Source organism: Pristiophorus japonicus, chromosome 1 (genome assembly GCF_044704955.1).
Source record: "Pristiophorus japonicus isolate sPriJap1 chromosome 1, sPriJap1.hap1, whole genome shotgun sequence".
NCBI classification, from domain to species: Eukaryota; Metazoa; Chordata; class Chondrichthyes; family Pristiophoridae; genus Pristiophorus; species Pristiophorus japonicus.
In genome coordinates, this window is record NC_091977.1 from 298,761,248 (window position 1) to 298,782,563 (window position 21,316).

The 21,316-nt window shown below is 50.6% G+C and overlaps 1 protein-coding gene across 1 annotated transcript in view; it reads left to right on the forward strand.

Moving 5' to 3' along the window:
* The window catches only part of fer1l6 (fer-1 like family member 6), a 232,082-nt gene that overhangs the window by 126,903 nt on the left and 83,863 nt on the right, over positions 1-21,316 (forward strand). Inside the window, exons 21-24 of the mRNA XM_070879557.1 lie at positions 1,662-1,796; positions 2,705-2,854; positions 10,407-10,517; positions 11,334-11,495. Coding sequence (XP_070735658.1) covers positions 1,662-1,796; positions 2,705-2,854; positions 10,407-10,517; positions 11,334-11,495 — 558 coding nt within the window. The remainder of the gene's footprint in view (positions 1-1,661; positions 1,797-2,704; positions 2,855-10,406; positions 10,518-11,333; positions 11,496-21,316) is intronic.

The following is a 21,316-nucleotide window of genomic DNA, read 5'->3' on the forward strand; positions in this document are numbered from 1 at the left end:
AGGTCCTCTACCCACAGGGGCCAGGAGGCCCTCCAGAAAGAACGATGCGGGACCAGATCACCGAGGCCGTCACTGTCAGCAGTGTCGCCCCCACGATCTGGTTCCATTCCCCAAAGAAGTCCATGAGCTCAGACCACTGGTCAAGGTCAGTGAATGCATCTTCATCCCCGCCCCCCCCCCCCACCCCAATCACTCACCTACCAACAATCTGTACGAATCGCAAGGCTAATCTCCCATTCCTAGCCTCAACTCACCCCCTGAGAGGAGACGGTGCTGGCCATTCTTGGCAGGGCCATGGCTGAGCCCTTGGCCAACGGCGGGCTAAAAGGCCACAGGATACTGGTATCCACCTACATTATTCTCCTTCTCGAATGGACCTCTTGTTTTCCCGCCTTCAACTCACCACAACTCCACCCTTGTGCCTTCCTCATTTCACACATCCAAGAAATGCAGCCTGCCCAGCCAATGGCGACCAGGAAGAGGGAGTGACGAGTGAAGAAGAAGAAAAAACAGAAACACCGTCACTTGAATTGATACTCCCAGCCAGCAGCTCCTCACAGTTGACCAGCTAGGTGATTTGCAGTGTCCCCCATTGAAAGTCAGCAGCCTGCCACCAGGCTGCAGCCATTGAGGTAGCACTGTGTGACATCAGTAGGATAGGCAAAGGCACTCAACAGTCACTAAGGGAATGCATAAGGGTGATGAGTTGATTTCTTGATGTCATAGTGGATGGATAGATGTATAAAATTGGATTGCAAAGTTTGCTTTGTGATGACTTTCAGTGGCCAAGAGGACGCTGAGATGGTCAGTAACAGAGGGAAGATAAAGTTTGGGTCAAATGCTGAAAGGGGATTTGGAGTTATGGTTACTTGTACCACAGGTGGTTGATTCCATCCCAGATATCCCGGCCAGAAAGTGGCTGCCTGGGATATATCCTTGCTTCGGCTTCCTACTCTTCTGCGTCTTTCTTTTCCCTCTGTGAGTGGATGCTGTAAATCTGAAATAAAAGCACAAAATGCTGAAAATATTCAACTGGTCAGGCAGCATCTCAACCTGAGACGTGAACTCTGTTTCTCTCGCCACGGATGCTGCCTGACCTGCTGAGTATTTTCAGCATTTTCTGTCCACTCAGAGGCCTTCCTTTACCATTCAAGGCCTTACAAGTGTCCAGCAGCACTCCCTGCACACTTAAAAAAATCTTTTAACATGTATTGCACCAAGTCACTATTACAATAAAATTAAAAAGCTTAAATGCAAATTACCTGAAAGATGTGTGTGTCTCTTTAAGAAGTGCTGACAACGTCTCTGTCAGTCTGCTGCATACTTGCTTTTCAGAGCGAGCTTAGGACCCAACGATGCGCTCAGCACTAAGGTCCAGGTTCGCAGAGCATGACGCTAAGTCAACGTTGCACGCCGATTGATGTCATGCTTTCCATATTTGTATCTCCAGGGTCAGCGCAGCGCTAAGGCCCTCACCAAAATAGCAGTCACCAAGTCCCGCGCCAGAGAAGGGCGCTAGAGTGATGGCCGCCATTTTTTTTCCAGGATTGCGGTGGTAACTCGTGGCGGTAAGTAGCCCAATTTCTGGGCCAAAGAATTTAACAAGAGACCAAGGTCAGAAACCTTCTGTAATGCCTCTTTTCTTCTTTGATTCTTCACAGATTATTTCTCAGACTTTGTCTCCTACATGGAACCAGATGCTCCTGTTCAATAACATCCACCTTTTTGGTGACGCAATGGAAATCAGTGAGGCCCCTTCACTTGTGGTTATTGAGGTTTATGATTCAGATGCTGTTGTAAGTATAAAATATTAATCTGTCTGTATCACGGGGGGAAATCTTCTCACAAAGCACAGCCAATGGCTTTTGCATTTTTATTATTTATTGGCCCATGTTCTTTCTTGAATTGCGTAATTCTATTTCAAACCCATGTCAGTTCATGCTTTCTCTTCAGACTGCCAGTGCCAATTCCACTCTCAATCCAGCCACTGGGAAGTAGCAGACAGTATGCCAGTGTGTTACATCCTACTGACTTCCTCTTCCCTTTCCATGGGGAGGTGCTTGCCATCAATTGAAACTGTTTGTGGGAGCTTACTGTGTGCAAATTAGCTGCCACCTTTCCTACATTACAACAGTGTCTACACTTCAAAAGTATTTCATTGGTTGTAAAGCACTTGGAAAATCCTGAGGTTGTGAAAGGTGCTATATAAATGCAAGTCTTTCTTTACCCTTCTTGGCATGGATGATTCAAGTGTGCAATATCAAGTGCTATGAGCCCGGATCTCCTTTCCTCATGGCACAAATCACTAGGGCACCAATCTACTGCATCGCCCTGCAGTCTAGTGTTTTCAATCTAATTTTATTATTGACTCCTAATTGTGAAATTTGTCAAATAATTTATCAACCAAGCATCACAGCTTTTCTACAATTAACATGCTTGCATGATTGATCTGCAAGTACACAAATGTTGGTTTTATTGTTCATGTGTCCACCCAATCAGCTGAAAGAGAACAGCTCCAACACTTTTGCAGTTCAGATCATGATTTAAAATCATGATTTCACTGCCATTTCTAGACACCAGAAAAAAACTGTTTATCCTTTTCTGTCAGTTAATTTTCCTCCTGTTCGGTTAGCACAGATGAAACTTGTGTTTTAGCAAGGTGACTGTAAATGATGGATCTTCTTTCCTGTTAACTTTGTTTTAGGGTAAAGCAGAATACATTGGCAGCACTGTGGCTCTTCCTGTTGTGAGGCTGATTGGACAGGACTATGTCCTCCCTGTGCTTCAGTATTACCCAATGTATTGTGGCAGCATACCTGGTGGTGAGCTCCTTGTAGCCTTTGAACTTCTGCAGGTACGGATGTATTGGGGGTCAAGTTTTATATTATCCCATTGAACTCCTTCACTTAAGTTGTTTCACTGATATGCTGTGCTTGTAGGAACCTACATAGCGACGACAGTGGAAACACGTTAGTTATGTAAATGGTCAATAATGGGATACTAAAACTCTAGAATTATACTTAATCACTTATATAAGTTAATCTGCACTTACACACACATGCACGCACATGTGCACGCGTACATTAAAGCAGCTTCTGTTCATTACCTTTCATCAAAGAGGAGCTCAGAATCAGCTGAGGAAAGCTAGTGACCAAAGAGTTAGTTTGTCCAGAGGTGGAGTTACCACTGACATTTCACCAAAACTGCACTCACAGCTGTCACAGAACTCTGCCGAGAAGCAGCCCAAATTTCCTCAGTGCGTAGTCAGAGCCAGTCTGCCTCTTGGGGAAGGAAAGTCCAATGTTGCTGCAACAGTTGGAATGCCACGACAGGCATTTTTGGGTCTCTACAACAATTGAGCTCAATGCCATGTCTGACGCTGGAGCTTCTTCAGGCCACTAAGCTCATAACTTTAAAGATTCCTCAGCTGAGGTGCCACTGTCTCTAATCCATTAAAAGAGATCATCATTTTTTTTTTAGCTTTTGAGGGAAGGAGGCCTATGAAGGGCATGGTCCAGGTCTGTGCAAGTAAATGGCCTTGGCAGTGAGTGCCACTCACCTCCATTAAGCAAAGTCTTCTGAAACTTGGATTGCATTCCAAATTAATGCCCTACTTTTGACTTAAAGAAGAATTGGCCCACAGTCAAAGACAAGGAAATGTTACCTTAATCTCACTCCCATGGCTCCTGCTGTAACTCATCTTTTCCCAGCGGTCATTCTGGTGGGCGGGAGCAGCATGTTAGAGGATCCGAGACCACCAAAATCACATTTTTGGAGCCTCCGGCATGGGTGGGCGGTATGAAATTGTGCCGATGGTGCTTCCCCGAAGAAAGTTCCGCCACACGGGACCTGGGCAGCAGATGGACGGTACACGAGGAATCTTGGCAAAAACATTTTTTGGGGGTGCTACCTCGGCGGCTGTGGGCAGTATTGGGCGGCTCATTTGCCAAATTCGGGCCCCATGCCTCCCCTTAATGTCTACTTTTGTGTGCCCTAAATGAAAAGTACTCGGTTGACAGGCTGGTGTGGTATAGGAAGCGGAAATGTGCTACGAGATACAGTAAGGCTTGATGAAGATGTGCTATAAGGGTTTTCACAATATTGCAGGCACAACAGATTTATTGAGGCAATGTGAGTGTTCAGATGGTATGAGCTTATGTCAAATTATACAGGCAATAATGAAATCATGTAAGGTTCTGTTAGGTGGCAGGATGTGAACCTGAGAGCAACATGAGCTCAAGTATAGAATAAGGGAAAAGATATATAATGGACTGCGATGCCAGTGAAAAACATGTCATATCAGGGGTGGGGCTCGGCCATGTAGCACCTAAGAAAATGTGGACTGACATGCGAGCGTTAATGTGTGGCCTACAAGTTGTGCAACTATCTCTCATTCAATGGCAGCCTTCCTGCATTGGTCACCCTTACTTGTCATTGCGAGATAGCCTGATGACAGGACCCATCAAAGAGTCGCATCATATGTGGATGCCAAGATATTGCTCAGAGACCAGTACACCTGAAGGAGATTTGTCTGTTTCTCAGCACGCACCCCAGATGATATAAAAATTAAACACAGACCAAGAGTTACATAGAAAATAGGTGCATGAGTAGGCCATTCGGCCTTTCGAGCCTGCACCACCATTCGATTAGATCATGGCTGATCATTCACCTCACTACCCCTTTCCTGCTTTCTCTCCATACCCCTTGATCCCTTTAGCTGTAAGGGCCATATGTAACTCCCCCTTGAATATATCCAATGAACTGGCATCAACAACTCTCTGCGGTAGGGAATTACACGGGTTAACAACTCTCTGAGTGAAGAAGTTTCTCCTCATCTCAGTCCTAAATGGCTTAACCCTTATCCTTAGACTATGTCCCCTGGTTCTGGACTTCCCAACATCGGGAACATTCTTCCTGCATATAACCTGTCCAGAATTTTAGATGTTTCTATGAGATCCCCTCTCATCCTTCTAAACTCCAGTGAATACAGGCCCAGTTGATCCAGTCTCTCCTCATATGTCAGTCCTGCCATCCCGGGAATCAGTCTGGTGAACCTTCACTGCACTCCCTCAATAGCAAGAATGTCCTTCCTCAGCTTTGGAGACCAAAACTGAACACAATATTCCAGGTGAGGCCTCACTAAAGCCCTGTACAACTGCAATAAGACCTCCCTGCTCCTATACTCAAATTCCCTAGCTATGAAGGCCAACATACCATTTGCTTTCTTCACCGCCTGCTGAATCTGCATGCCAACTTTCAATGACTGATGTACCATGACACCCAGATCACACTGCACCTCCCCTTTTCCTAATCTGCTGCCATTCAGATAATATTCTGCCTTCGTGTTTTTGCCACCAAAGTGGATAACCTCACATTTATCCACATTATACTGCATCTGCCACGCGTTTGCCCACTCACCTAACCTGTCCAAATCACCCTGCAGCCTTTTAGAGTCCTCCTCACAGCTCACCCTGCCACCCAGCTTAGTGTCATCTGCAAACTTAGAGATATTACACTCAATTCCCTCATCCAAATCATTAATGTATATTGTAAATAACTGGGGTCCCAGCACTGAGTCCTGCGGTACCCTAGTTGGTGAACAATGTGTCTGTATTGAATAGTGCAGCATGGCAAGTGACAGAACATGCAGACAAATTAATCCAAAAAGTGTACATTATTTCCAAGAGCAGTCAAGTGACAATCCAAACGTCCCATGTAAAACAACAGCAACAACTTAGTGAACGCTTAACAACATCAGCAGCACCAACACCCAACCCTCTACCCGCTACTATCACCTCTCCTCCCCCCCCCGATATGAGGCCCATCATCCTCTTCATGGCTGTGCCTTTACCACGGTGACACACACCCCTGCCCCTCACCGCCTCTGCTTCATGACGTTGTGCAGGAGGGCAGCCGGAGTGCAAATGCTGTGCTTGTCTTGGAGAGAATATAGGGGGGTGAGATGAAATCTGTTGCCACCTCCGGTTCCTTGGGATCTATCGGTCTCGCTGGTGTGTATTCGAGGGGGTTGCATGAAATGGCCCAATAGCATCGATCTATAGAGTCGGTGTTTCGCTCCACCGCACTGATGAGCCGCGACATACTGGCAGTATGCTCCTCTGCAAAGATGGCGATGCTGGCAGCTATCCCAGCCATGGCCTGCAGCAGATCTCGACCGATCTCGACGCTCATCCTCGACAACTGGACCATTTCCTGGATTGCTGCCACCCGTCCTGCATCCTCATTGGCTTGTTGCATCATTATGGGTGGTTGCGGCTTGGGTGACTTTTCCGGCACGGCTTTTGCGCCTCCCAACACTTATTCCCGCGTCGTCTGATTTGATGCCCAAAAAGTCGGACCCGAAACCGATGTTGGCCGAATAGATGGCACACATGTCAGGAGGCTGGCGTCCTCCTCCTGCAACTCCTTGACCTCAATTGGTACGAAGACTGGGACTTCTCCCTCCTCTTCCTCTTGCTGTTTGTGACGGAGGTGGATGCGGTGGATATGGGTGATCTGGCGGGAGGGATGGGGGGGGCGGTAGAGGAAGGAGCTGGTGTGTTGGGCTGTTGATGGCGTCGAGATGGAAGGTGTTGGTGTTTGACACTGTGTGTGTCAGAGGTGGATGCGGTACATTGATCGGTGCTGTCCGAATCAATATCTGGAAGTAGAGGACAACATTTAAGTGTAGAGCGTAGGGATGGGGTTGGTCATGCTGACATGTGTACTGTCACATTTCACATTCTTACTTCAAGGACTTTCATTGCTACATGAGCACACCATTAATGGGTAACACACAGTGCAGTAAAAAGCATTTGAGGTGAACTTGCATGACACAGATCGGAGATTCGGAAACACTTACCATGCTCTAGCACGGGATCTGCATCACCCTTTGTGGTGGCACGGGGGTGGTCATCCACCATAGCCATTCACTGCTTTGATGCAGTGAATGCTCTTTTCTTCTGCAGAGATAAAAGTTGCAGCCTTTACCCGTTTTGCTCATGCAACACACACACACACACACACACACAAAACCTTTTGGAGTAGTACGGGAGTGCAACAAAAATGTTTACTTACTCTTGCTGACACAACAATGTCGTTCCATCGTTTCCTGCACTGGTCTCCATCCCGTACAATGTTGCCCACTGAGGACAGGGCCTCACTAATCTCCCGCCAAATGCGTCTATATTGGGGTGGTGCAGGCTTGTCACGACCATCCCGGCTGAGGCCTTTATACTGGCGTGCCGCTCGTTTCTCCAGCTCCTCCTCAGTAAACCAGGGAGCTCTGGTCCTCCCTCCATTAGACTTCTTGGAAGCTTTTTTTGGACTCATAACAGCTTTCTTAGATGGATGGCTGATGATGATCTCGTTTTTCTCTCTCCAAATCTAACCCCTCTGCAGCTGGCAGGTGCAAGTGAGTGCACAGCTTTTATGCGCATGTGCAGCTGCGCCATCAGCCCCAGTCGCGACAAAAGTGATGTCATCGCCCACAAGAAACTACCAAAAAAAATCTAAATTTCATGCATGCGTTGTGCACGGCCTCCGATGTTTGCCGAATCGAGAGGCCTGCACCCACCGACGACTGCTGCCGCTGCCCGCTCACGCCCACTCCCGCCCCCGTTCCTGCCCGCTCCCGCCCGTTCCCGCCTGCTGACTCCCGCTGCCTGCCGCTCTCGCTGCTGCCGACAGAACCGCAACTAAACTCCCGCCCGACTGGCCCCAGCGGCAGCGGGCGGCAATAACTCACGTTCCGCCCAGGGACTGCCGAGAAACGGGCGGGCCTTCGCTCCCATCAGGTTTGGGGCCATAGTCCCTTAAACAGTAAGAAGGTTGTCAGTGAGATGTTAGCGTCACTGATGGGATATATGCAGAATTATTTGGAGCAAGGTGGTGCAATGCCTGCACGAAGGAGTATCAGAATGATACCTGTGGTATCAGACTGTGAAGACTTACCACTAAATCTTATTGGCATAAACTAAATTGTTGATCTAGGCGCAAAAGGCATAATATCCCCAAAACTGTAGCCAAGTCTCCCCAACAAAGTGTATCTGTACCTCAAAATACTGTACAGCTGATAATTTTTGTGGCAATTTGAAATTTGTGCTTTTCATATGGACACACCCATTTAAAAACAAATATTTACCGATAGTGTATTGAATATAGAATTTGAATTGCAAATTTACCTATATAGAAATGGGTACCCTACTCCCTCAAAGTTTACAGAATGAATTCAAATAGTTCTACAATAAAAAGGGTGGTTTCAAAGACCCAGGCCCCCTTTTAGAAATAAAGGGCCCAAGTTTCGAGCCGCACCTAGAACGGCGCATTCCCGACCTGGATGCCCCGTTTTTCGCGCCACAAAGTGCGCCTAAAAAGAACTTCCAGATTCTCCACCTCCCTGCAGGTCCTCTGGCCCTCGGCGCAGCGCAGCACAAGCTGCAGGGGGCGGAGCCAGGTCCCTGCGCTGAAAACAGTGCTGGGACCTCTGCACATGCGCGCGACAGTGGGCACGCAAGTGCAGTAGCTCCAGGCGCCCAAAACTGTGTGGGAGGGGCCCGAAGCACGCAGCCCCTAGCCCTGGCCGAATGGCCTCACTGGGGCTGCGTGAATAAGGCTCCTCCCACGGCCAGCTCCTGCTTCCTCCCGACCCGACTCGACTCCCGCTTCCCCCCCCCCCCCCCGCCCCTGGACCGGACCCGACCCCGACCCCGACCTGACTCCCGCACCCCCCCCCCTCCCACATCCCCGCCCCCCCGCCTCCGGACCGGACCCGACCCCGACCCCGACCTGACTCCCGCACCCCCCCCCTCCCACATCCCCGCCCCCCGCCTCCGGACCGGACCCGACACCGACCCCGACCCGACTCCCGCTTCCCCCCGACCTCCCCGACTGGACCAGACCTGACCTCCCTCTCCCTCCCACCCCCCGACCCGAACCGAACCGACCTCCCTCCCACCACCCCCCCGACCAGCGCTCCCCCCGACCCGACCTGACCCGACCCAACGTCACCTACCTATAAATCTGGTGCTGGGGACGGGCTCTGCCTGAGGTCTCTGGCCCGGCCCGTTCAGCCTCCCTCCCCCTTCTCCTTCCCCCCCATCTCCTTTCCCCCCCCATCTCCTTCCCCCCATCTCCTTTCCCCCCCCTCCTTTCCCCCCTCTCCTTTCCCCCCCACCCTCTCCTTTCCCTCCCCCCATCTCCCCCGTCTCCTTCCCCCCCTCTTTTCCCCCCCTCTCCTTCCCCCCCCATCTCCTTCCCCCCCATCTTCTTTCTCCCCCTCCGCCCCCTTCTCCTCCCCCCCTCACCCCCTTCTCCTCCCCCTCCTCCTCCCCCTCTCCTCCTCCCCCCTCCCCCCCTCCCCTTCTCCCCCTCCCCCTTCTCCCCCATCCCTCTCCCTTCCCTCCCTCTGCTCCCCCCCCTCTCTCCCTCTACCTCCCTCCTCCCCCTCCCCTCGCTGTCAGAAACACAGACACTAACAGACAGAGAATGAGAGACACACACACACAGACAGAGAGAGAGATAGAGACACTGACAGATACACACTGGGGAGGGCTCTCGATGCTGCAGTCGGTAAGTAGAAAATGTTTTATTTATTGATTTAAAAAATATATATTATTTCTTATTAATTTTTTTTGATTGATTTATTGGTTGATTTATTGATGTATTTATCATTTATTATTGATGATGGCTCTTTATTTGTAAAACTGAAGTGTTTAATGTTTGTAAACTTCCCTTTAAACACCCCCCCCTCCCCATTCCCTACGCCTGATTTGTAACCTACGCCTGATTTTCTAAAGTGTAGACAAGGTTTTTTCGAGCGTACAAAAATCTTCACTTACTCCATTCTAAGTTAGTTTGGAGTAAGTTTTCACTGCCGAAACTTTGAAAACAGGCGTAAGTGGCCGGACACACCCCCTTTTGGAAAAAAAAATTCTGTTCCAAAGTGAAACTGTTCTAACTGACTAGAACTGGAGCAAATTAAATGGCGAGAATTCCGATTTCTAAGATACTCCGTTCTACACCAGTTGCTCCTAAAAATCAGGAGCAAATCATGTCGAAACTTGGGGCCAAAATTCTGATCTATAAACACGCTGATAGACCGAGAAAGGGGGAAACTATTGAAGGAGCTGCTTTAGAATATTAAGCAAAGGATCTGGTATTGAGAAGAAATGGTTTCTCTAGTTGAGCTGAATGTAGACTGTTTTTTTAATTGCACTGTAATATGATTTATTTATTTAAGCTTCTTTACATAAGTGAAACAATGCAAAGAAAATAAAAGACTAACAGAAACAATGCAGGTTCAGAAGGTGTTAGCTGGGGGGGGTGGAGGAAACAGGACAGAATGCTGTTGAATGTAAAAGTGTGTGGAATCTTCATCTTTTGCTCTATAAATTATGTGCTTTCAGATTCCTGATTCAGGAGCTGAAGACCTTCCTCCTATTGATGAACCAGATGCAAATCAGATCTTACCGGTGCCAGTCAGCATCCGTCCTGTCCTAAGCAACTACAAAGTGGAGGTGCAGTCAACACTCGACTTGTCAAACTTATTGCACTCTTTCCATATTTATGTTTTATTGGGTTTGCTGTCAGAATGAGGGTGTCTTTGTCTCTAAAAACAAAACCTTTTTCTTTTTTGAAAGTGATTCCCTCCCCTTTAGTCTGCCTGATCCCAACACTGAGGAGATGCAGAAGGCTCAGCCAAAACTGCAGTTTAGAATTTCAGTAGCTAGTCACCAGCAGGCATTGGGGACAACCCAGGGGTGACTTTCCCCTCCGATTTCCTCTGGCTCCTGAAGGGCAGCACAGAAGCCTCTGCACAGTACCACCCCATTCAGTGAGGCTCAGGTCAGGAAGAAAGCAGAGCCTGGTGTTGAACCAATAAAGAAAGGTAGAACTTGTATTTACTTGGCGCTTTTCATGTCCTCAGGACATCTCAAATTGCTTCACAGCCAATAAATTACATTTCAAGTCTGTAGTCTCTGTCGTTTATTAGGCAAATGTGTGCACAGCAAGGTCCCACAAACAACAATGAGGTATATGATCAAATAATCTGTTTTTAGTGGTGTGGTTGAGGAATAATTATTGGGAAGAACACTCAGAGAGCCCGACTGCTCTATTAGTACAATAACATTCAGCAACAGCCCTCCCAAGGATACTATCATCATCTTACATCATCTGGTTCTTCCTGTATCTCAAAAAGCACATCCTCGAGTTCTTTGGAGCTACAGCTGAAATGCTTACCATCTTCCACATTCGTTTGAATCTGAATCTAATGCTGATATTTTCGATGTCAAAGTTGACTTCTGTTTATTTTGCAATGTGATTTTCTGCAGGTGTTTTTTTGGGGTCTTCGTGAGCTCAAACGAGTGCAGCTCCTTACTGTGGATCGACCTCAGGTTTTCATTGAATGTTCAGGGAAGGGCATCAAATCTTCTGTCATCCAGAGTTGCAAGAAAAATCCTAACTTTACAGTTCAAGTAGACTCGTTCACAGTGGTAAGTAGACAACTATTGAATTCATCACAGATACTTTGTTGCCAGCAACGGGGGCCATTGTTGGGCTACCCTGGTAATTCACTACACAGTGCCCCTTGCTGAGGCCCAGCAGAAGCCATGCCAGCTGAGAGCAGGCATGACTTGCATACTGGGCTTCATAAAGACTCCAGGTGCTTTAAGAAGGAAAGGTAATTGATCCTAGTGGAGTTGTTAAAATTGTAACATTACCTGTTCAGCCTGTTAAGGGGCTGTGGCTCCATCATTAGAGTGGTAGGGTACCACTCTGATTTTCTGCTGGACATTGTGATGGACACCTTTGTCCTGCATCTGCAGATATGGCCACCCGCCCTGACTATTTAAATGACCGCGTCTCTGCGAGTTGGTACAGGATAACTCCAGGGCACAGAAGCAGATGGAGGTCCCATCTGGTCACACATCCACGGGCGAAGCAGGGACCCTGAAATGTTGATTAGAACAAAGGGGCACAATGAGCAATTAAAGCAACAAATTGTGTCACTTTCTTCAGTTTTTTAGGGGGCGGAGGAGGAATTTTCTGGCCTTTTTTTTCTGCCCTTTCATTCTCTGGCCTCGTATCGTGGAAGGCAAGAGAAAAGGCCTGTCTTCTTGCTACCAGGGCCTCACCGGTGATCCCTGTGGCTGGCTACCAGGAAGCTGCAGGCCCTGCCTTGGCCATTCTTTGCCATGCGAGCTCATGGCCTCCACTCAGCAACTTCCCATTCTCGATTGGGAATGGAATGTGTAAGGGGTTCTCAGGGAGTGTTGTTGTGCCTTGGGTGTTTCTCTCTGGGCTTCTGCCCTCACAGCTTATACCTGGCCTGTAAGGTACCCTGAGTGCTGCAAGAGCATCCCTGGAGAGACTGTGCCCACAGCTTATGAAGGGGGTTTTGAGACTTGTGCGTCCCCACAGCTTATGCCTAGCCTATGAGGCACTTGTGAGTGTCAAACACTCCTAACCCCTTCTTCCCACAAGGGGAGATGGCCTGGGTGGTTGGGATCGAACTCCACCAAGTACTCCAACCATAAGGACTTTACCTACGGAGAGGCCTCCATCCCCTGCCCGGAGATCACTGTGGCAACTTCCAGAGTGAGAGTGACAGAAGGCAGGAAGGTATGCCTAACTTGCCAAGGGGACATACCTCTGGTACGGTGGTGGTGGCTCAGAAAGCTCAAGAGGGATGTGGGAGACCGACACTCGGACTGGGAACGTCTGGATAATGATACCTACCGAACCATCGTGGGGTCATCTGGAGGGATCACGGTGTGCTGGGAGAAATGGTGGGCGTACGACCAAGGAATTTCAGTTTTCTGCTCCATGGTGTAAAAATGTTTTTGAGACAAATCCACTGCCTGGAGGAGGGCTGTAAGTTTCTCAGGTAGTGGGGCAATGGGATAGCCAAAATGGGCGACATATTGTTGAAGGTGGCTGAGGTTGTTTTGTACCGTGAGGTGAATCGTGGAAGGTTCAGGGATGGGTGTGATTCTGGTGTGTGCCACTTGAACCTCTGCCCTGGGTTTAAAGCAAAAGCTGCTGTACGGTATTGGACACCACCTTCTCGGTCCGTGTTCATACCGTTGGACCCTTGTGGTGATACAATATGTCCCACCGCCTACATATGCTACCTGTGGAGGCATGTGGTTGGAGGCCATTACGTCCATTGTGCAATTGATAGGCTCTGCCCCAGCAGTGCTGAACCCGCATTGTGGCCTTGCAAAAGCGTTCAAGTGCTGGGGGCACAGGATTACCTGTGCTCCCCTGCTCCGACAACCTGAGAGGTCTGTACCTGTCACAGTGTGCTCCCACATTGTGACAGAAGGTGGGACCTCTTGAAATCGAACATGCACCCTTCCACGAATGACTCCCACATTCTCCACTCGGTACAGGGGTGCTGGTCGTGGGGACGCCCCCATCACGGGCATCCTGACCACCACACCCATGATGTTATGGTTTGACTTTCCACAGTCCACCGGTACCGGGTAGGCTTCCGACGCTACACGAAGTTGGCAAGGACTCAAAACATTATCATAAGGATGCAGTGCTGCTAAGTGCTGGTTGCTGATCCAGGAGGGGACCTGTCCCTGTCTCAGATTCTCGAGGTTACTCCGTCCCTCTCCCAGCAACCAGGGCCCATAGAGCACGCACACCTCATTTTGGGCAGCTTGATCGGAAGCGTTTCTATCCTCCCGAATCAAGGCGTTTACAGCCCTGGCCTGTGCCTCCAATTGAGAGATAATCTCCTTTAAGTGAACTGTCATTACCACCTCTTCGTGGAGCGCGGATCCCACTACGATATTCTCGTCCCCCAGAATTTTGCGCAGCTGACTCTTTAACCCATTTATCTGGAGGGCCAGCTGCATGTTATCCAAACTGTTTATGGCGGACACCCCGGTGTTAAACCCTGTGAAAATGTCATTTAAAGTGCCACGCCCCTGCCTGCCCGGTTCGGCCCTATCCCACTGTTTATACAAGTCTGTCACTTTGACATCCCCGAAGTCCAGTTCATAGAAATTCCGGAACATCTCCCGCAGCAGAGCCTGGTATAACAGCTCGGTTTCCCGGGGACACCACGTAGGTAGGTGGACTTCTGTCAGATTTAGCACCACTGATGCCACCGCGTAGTGTACCCCCTAATAAAGTAGTTTCTCGGTAGGGACCAACACTAAACCATTCCCCAGCGCCCTGGTTGTTGTCGGGCACCCATGTGGGGCGGTGGGCTTGGCCGTGGGTGGGAGATTTCTTTCCCGAACTACAAGTTCGGTGGCGTTTACTGGTACCCGGGGATTGGGAGTCACACACGCCTCCCCGCTGCGATCTCATACCACTCCATCCCCGACATCCTGCCACCACCTATAGAAAGCAATGGAGACCCCCTCTGAACACACGCGAGTGGATCCCCACATACGCAAATAAATTCCTTGGTCATACGCCCACCATTTCTCCCAGCACACCGTTACCCCGCCAGATGACCCCATGATGGTTCGGTAGGTATCATTATCCAGATGCTCCCAGTCCGAGTGTCGGTCTCCCACGTCCCTCTTGAGCTTTCTGAGCCACCACCACCATCCCAGAGGTATGTCCCCTTGGCAAGTTAGGCATACCTTCCTGCCTTCTGTCACTCTCACTCTGGAAGTTGCCACAGTGATCTCCGGGCAGGGGATGGAGGCCTCTCCATAGGTAAAGTCTTTATGGTTGGAGTACTTGGTGGAGTTCGAGCCCAACCACCCAGGCCATCTCCCCTCGTGGGAGTAGGTGACCCTGCCATCCGCAGCCAGAGTCCCTTCTCCTGTGGTCACTGTAGGCGCTCTGCCCCCGGAGCATCCGAAAACCAGGGAGTCCTCGGTGTCCCCTCGGTGCCCGGTGAAGATCCTTAGCGATACCAGCATCACTAACGTCCAGTAGGGAGGTGTTGACATCTGAAAGGTAAGAAGAACATGGCCTTGCCTTGAGGGACCTCTCCAGGCTCGGCCCACTTAACATGTTCCGAACATAAAATGCTGTACCCAACCGTCACTGCCTTACCTAAACACATATGCACACAACACAAAGTAACAAAACAGGAAGGGAAAATATATACACTGCCACCCGTCCCCGGGTGGCCAGGCTACATCCTGTCACTGTACAGGCGTCGTCAACCAATCGGCTGACCGTACTCTGGGGACCAGGATGCCCTCCCGAGAGAACACCTCCCTCACCAGGAGTTTTGCAGTCCCCACCGCGGTAGCTGTTCGGCAAGGGAAGGCTTCCACCCACTTGGAAAGCACATCCACCAGGACGAGGCAGTATTTATAACCTCCCTGGGTAGTCGGTAGGGGTCCGATGTAGTCGATCTGGATCGACTGTCATGGTCCCTCTACCCGCCTGACATGTCCCATAGACACCTTCCTTTTCTGAGGGTCTGGGTTGTTTGCAGCGCAAACCAAACAGCCCGCACAGAAGTTGCGGACGTCTTCCTGGAGGCCTGGCCACCACCCTGCCTTTTCTACCCGTTGCCAGGTAGATTCCGGCCTGGGGTGTCCCGCACCTGGACCCTCATGGGCCAGCTGAAGGAATTCCCTCCGGTGTTGTGGCGGCACTACCCATTTGTCCCCTTTAAACAACATGCCTTCCCGCACAGCAATATCTACAGCACTGTATGGGCCCTCCGCCTTTTCCCCCTTTTTGATAGCAGCCAAGGCAGCCTTCAGGATCGGATCCTGCATCTGGACTACTTTAAGGTCCGGGGCTGCAGCCACCCTACGCTCCCTTGTGTCCCTGGCTTGCTTCTTGCTGCTGCTATCCTGCCTGCCTCGTATGGGTCCCATGGGCGACCTGTACGAGCACCTTCCCTTGCTAGCAGGTCTGCCTGCTGGTTACCTTCCCCCCGTGGCTCAGTTTTGGAGTGGGCCTTTATCTTATGGATATATACATCCCCGGTTTCTCCCACTGCAGTCACGATCTTTTCTAGCAGGGGTTTGGTTTCAAGGGGCTTCCCATCCGCAGAGGTGTACCCCCGGCGTGACCAAATTGTCAGATACTCTGTACATGAATTGCAAGTGAACATGCTGTCTGAGCAAATCGTGTATGGGTAGGGAATTCCTCGGGGTATGTGATCACATACATCACCGCCGAGAGTTCCGCCTGCTGGGCGCTCAGGGTGCATGGGAGTTTAAGAGCCAAGGCAATCCCTGCCTTGGGATCCCAAACTCCGCAGTCCATGAATCTTGTACCCGCGGACACTGAACTGGATCCATCAACGTAGATCTCGCGGCCTGTGGGGTGTATCCCTGCCCGAAATCCAAAGTTGATGTCCCATACCCCCTCCACAGAGCATCTATGCGGCTGCCCTGGATAGATTAAATTTGCTGCGAGCCTGGGCTCGCAGAGGCCCTTGACCTTTAAAGTCATTTCGGAGCGGAGGAGGGTCCAGCGAGTGATTCTAGCACTGCTCACTGTCCCGTCCTTAATCCTCCCGTCCAACAGCATCTGCGTCTGGGTATGATGGGTGAGGAGTGTAATGGGGGATACTCCGGTAAAGATCTGAGCTCTCTTTACTGCCCAGTGGGTGGCCAGCAAGTGCCTCTCACAATTGGAGTATCCCTTTTCTATCTCCGTGAGGACCCTGGAGGAGTACACCACTGGTCTCAGCTGACCGTTTCGCTCCTGGAGCAACACTGCACTTAAGCTGTCGCCACTGGCTGCCACCTCCAGGAAGAATTCCTCCCCCCCATCAATTGCTCCTAGGGCTGGTGCTACCTGCAGGTCTCTCTTAAGACGGACAAATGCTGCCTCACAGCCCTCGTCCCATTCCCACTCGACCCCCTAATGTAGGAATCTGAACAGAGGGGCGGCAGTGGCTGCATAGTCCTCGATGAAGTCCCTACAGTAGCCAGTGATTCCCAGGAAAGACCTTACCCCCGACACATCCCTAGGGACAGGGAGTTCCTGCACTGCCTTTCTTCTAGCCTCATCAATGGCCCTTTCTCCTGCCCTTATCGTCAGGCCCAGGAATTTTACCTCTCCTAGACCTATCTGAGCTTTCTTGGGGTTAACTTTAAAACCCCCTTCCTTCAGTAAGACCAGCAGTTCGGCCAGCAGTGGACCGTGTTCCTCACTGCTGTCTGTGAACAACAACAGGTCGTCCACATACTGGACCAGCTGGTGTGGTTGGCTGAAGCCTTTTAATCAGTTCGCCTTGCATTGGTGAAAGATGCTGGGACTATTATGAAAGCCCTGTGGGAGGCAGCTCCATATATACTGCTGTTCCCAGAAGGTGAAGGCAAACTTGTACTGGTCTTCCCTCCATCCAGGGATAGACCAGAACCTGTTGATATGTCCAACACTGTGAACATGGTTGTGGATGCAGGGATTTCCCCTATCAGATCCGCAACCACCGCTACTGTGGGGGCACAAGCTGGGATGTTTTTATTGAGCACCCTATAATCCACCATAGCCCTACAAGAATTGTCCGGTTTCCGAACCGGCCAAAGCAGGGAGTTGACATGGATGGCTATGGGTCTCAAAACACCCTGCTCGACAAGCGAGCTTAAAGCTGTCTCCAAGTCTCGGGGAAAGCCATACTGCTTTTGCAGGCAGAACATGGGATCCCCATCTATTCTAACCTCCACTCCTGTGACTCTCCCACAATTGTGTTTATGGGTGGCAAATGCTGCAAGATTTGCTTGCACGTAGGCCCGGTACTCGGCCGGGGTGTTACCAACCAGAACCTCCAGGTCGTAACCCCCTTTTGGGTTCATTGTACACAGAGTCCCTTTTCCCTGTTTCTTATCAATAACCATGACTTCTCCCTCTGCTCCCGTGCCCACTGTGCCCCATAGACAGTGATTCCTCAAGTCTACTAGGATCTGGCGAGCAATGATGAAATCAGCCTCCAAAATCCCTTTTCCCACTGGCTCCCAGTTCATCAGGACGCATTTCCATTGTGTTTGGAGTGCTCCTAAACGAACTGCGAGCGGGACTGAGAAAAACCCAGCCTTCTTATTTCCTGTAAACCCAACTAGTTGATACCGCACCCCGTTTGATAGAGGTGAGGTTGCGGGGTCCTCCGAATGGACTATTGTGCTGGAAGCACCAGTGTCCAAAAGGTAAGTACCCAATACACCCTCAACCTCCATCTTGACCCAGGGTCGTCCCCAGGGGTCGTATTCTAGTGGGCACAGGTATGCAGGTTGGGTCTGGGCTAGTCACGGCCTCTGTACTGGCAGGGTTGCTGGTGCTTCCCTGCCTGTTGCCGTGGTTACCTTCCCAATCCTCTCCAGCGCTGTCCTCACTTCAGCTACTATCTCGTCAAGGGATGGTGAGGAGCTCCCTCCACTTCCCCCACTCTGGGCGGCTCCTGAAGGACTTCTCTCCCCATATCTCTTTACTGGGCTCCTGCAATCCCTTTTAAAATGCCCAGCTTTCCCTCACCCGTAGCACACTCACTCCTTATCAGACGAGCGGCCACCCTCCTGGTGCCATTCCCTTTTGGGAATCGAGTTGGGCTTTACTTCATTTACCCGACCTTTGGAGATTTTCTCCTCCTCCCCTCCTCCATTCCTTTGGACCAGTGCCAGTTGCCTGACCACTGCTTCCTCGGTGAGGTTGGGGTCCCAGGAATTGAACCACAGTTCTGCCCTGGCCTTGAGCCGGGGCAAGCAGTTTGCCACCAGCATCCTCAGCTCAGCCAGCGGCCAGTCTGTACCACGGAAAGATTCGCCCGGTCGAGGAGCTCCCCACAGGCTGCATGGTATACCACCCACAGCCTGTCCGCAAATGCCTGCGGGGTTTCCCCTGCGAGCTGCCTTGTCCTTTCGACCCGTTTGAAAGGACTGCCGTCATCGAAGCCCATAGCCTCAAGGACGGCCCTCTGGACCTCAGTAAATGTACGCTGTCCCCTCCGGCATTCTGCCAGTAGGGCCTGGTACAATTTGCTGTCCAAAGAGAAGAGCAGCAGCTTGGCTGTCTCTTCCTCATCGCACCCATTAATTTCCCCTGCCTGCATCACCTCCATGAAGTGGATAGACGGGTCCCCGCTGCGAGTGAGTTTGGCCAAATGGGCCACCACGGCCCTGAGTGATTGAACTCCATGGGGAATAATAAAGTCACTCTCCAGCGCCCCCTGACCTTGGCCACCTCCCTGTGGAGGACCGTACTTGTGCTGCCTGACCAGGCACATCCGCCCTTGTTCAAGATCTTTCTGCGCTGGTCCCTCTACCTCCGTCTGTCCCACCATACCCGGTGCAGCAGACAGTGCCTGGTCGCCTGATCCAGCCCTTAACACCCTCGGCGGGAGCCTCACATCCCTGCTGCCGAGCGGGACACATTGGTCCTGCCCCCAGCCCTGGGTATGCTACAACCTGCAGGCCCCGCTCCTCCTGGTACCCCACCGGACAAACCACCGGTGCCTCAGGAGGTGGTCTCTTGCCTTTGGATTCTCCTCTACCCCCTAATACTCTCCTTTGTCCCCTGTGGACCCTCCAGGTCCTATCAAGGCGGCCATCCCTTTTGCCTGGGATAGAGCGTGGGTGAGAGTTTTAATCCTCTCCTGGCAGGGACCGTGATCTGCAAACTCACTGCTACTGGCCACTTTATAGGCTGCCTGTACGTCTTTTAATTTATTCTCTAGTTCCCAAATTTTCTGGGTGTACCGAGAGTTCTTTTCCCGCAGGGACCCCTCACTACCCTTGGCCTCAGTGACCTGACACTGAAGGTAGTCCCGGCTATTTCGGAAGGTCTCCTCCAACTGTTGGTTCCCTTGCAGCTCCTCAGCTAATTCGGCCAGCAGGTTGTCCCCAATCGCAGCCCGGATAGTAAAGAGCTCCTCTGATTTCTGAAGACTCTGTTCCAAGTCCTTCACCCGCTGGTCGAATTTTCGGACTTGGCGGGTGAAGCAGATATGCCAGATGGCCTTTTCCACCCTGTGGTTGTGGTCCTTCCCTACTGTCCACTAGGCAGCAGCATCCACTGGGCGCTCTGCCCATGTGAGAGCTTGCACCCAAGGTTTGGTGAGGTTCACCTTGCCAAAAATGTATGAGGAAATTCTCTCCTCCATTTTAGTTTCCTCTCTTATCACCTCATCCGTTATATTAACATCTCCTGTTTGCTTATATCCTGCCGCGGTCACCTTGTTCTGTAAGGGGTTCTCAGGGAGTGTTGTTGTGCCTTGGATGTCTCTCTCTGGGCTTCTGCCCTCACAGCTTATGCCTGGCCTGTGAGGTACCCTGAGTGCTGCAAGAGCACCCCTGGAGAGACTGTGTCCACAGCTTATGAAGGGGGTTTTGAGACTCGTGCGTCCCCACAGCTTATGCCTAGCCTGTGAGGCACCTGTGAGTGTCAAACACTCCTAACCCCTTCTTCCCTAGCCTGTGACACACAGTTGAGCGTTTTCGAGGCGCTCCTAGCTTCCCTTACACTGTTCTGACATAAGACTCACGATCAGGAGATGTAATACAATAGAACTGAGACAAGGTGATTCCAAGAGGAACTTAGGCTTCCAATTTATTTGACAAAGTGTATCTCAACAAACAGCAATACACCAACAAAACAATCCCCCTAAATCCCACTAAACGGACACAACGGAAATCTTTACACAAGTTTAGCAGTACAATGCCCAACCTCCCACCTTTCCTGGCCTAACTGAGTTGGGAGTTCCGGGGACCAGAGGTTATACTCACTACTGTGCCTTCTGCAGTCTGGTGGTTTGTTTCTTCTATCTTCGGTGTATTCGGACACTGGTTTTCCTTCAATGTCGAGAGGCTTGCTGGTTGTTGGATCACAAGAGCAGGGAACCAGACACACTACGTCAGAAACCCTTTTTTATAGCCAGATATCCAGTCCGCCGCTCCCGCTGAAATCGATCCTTCCCATTGGTGGGCTTTGTGATTTTGAAAAATGCAGCAGTTTTAGATTATTGCGGGTTTTTTTCCACTGATGTTAACCTACTCAAGGTTTGAGTGGGTGTTGATTGCATTGGCCTCCTGTAGCCATTGTGTAGGCCCTTGGTTTGTTTTGGGTTCCCTAGTTTTCTGAAGGTCTGCATAATTTCCTTCCATAGTGTAAACATGGGGAAGACAATAGCCCGATAATGGTGATGAGTCAGTCCCACGGTTTTCGAGCGAATGCTCTCCCATTGGCTTGAAAGCCCCATGCTTCAGGCTGACTCTGTCCCACCATTGGCCCTCCAGTGTCCTCCCCCGTCCAATCACTGCTCTGCCAAGGTCAAACCGTCTCGGTTTCAATTCACAGCACAGACCGATCCCACAGCCCTTTTCCTTCTGGGTAAAATGAGAGGGTTTTCATCCTCCCCCACAAATGGCACAAGTTT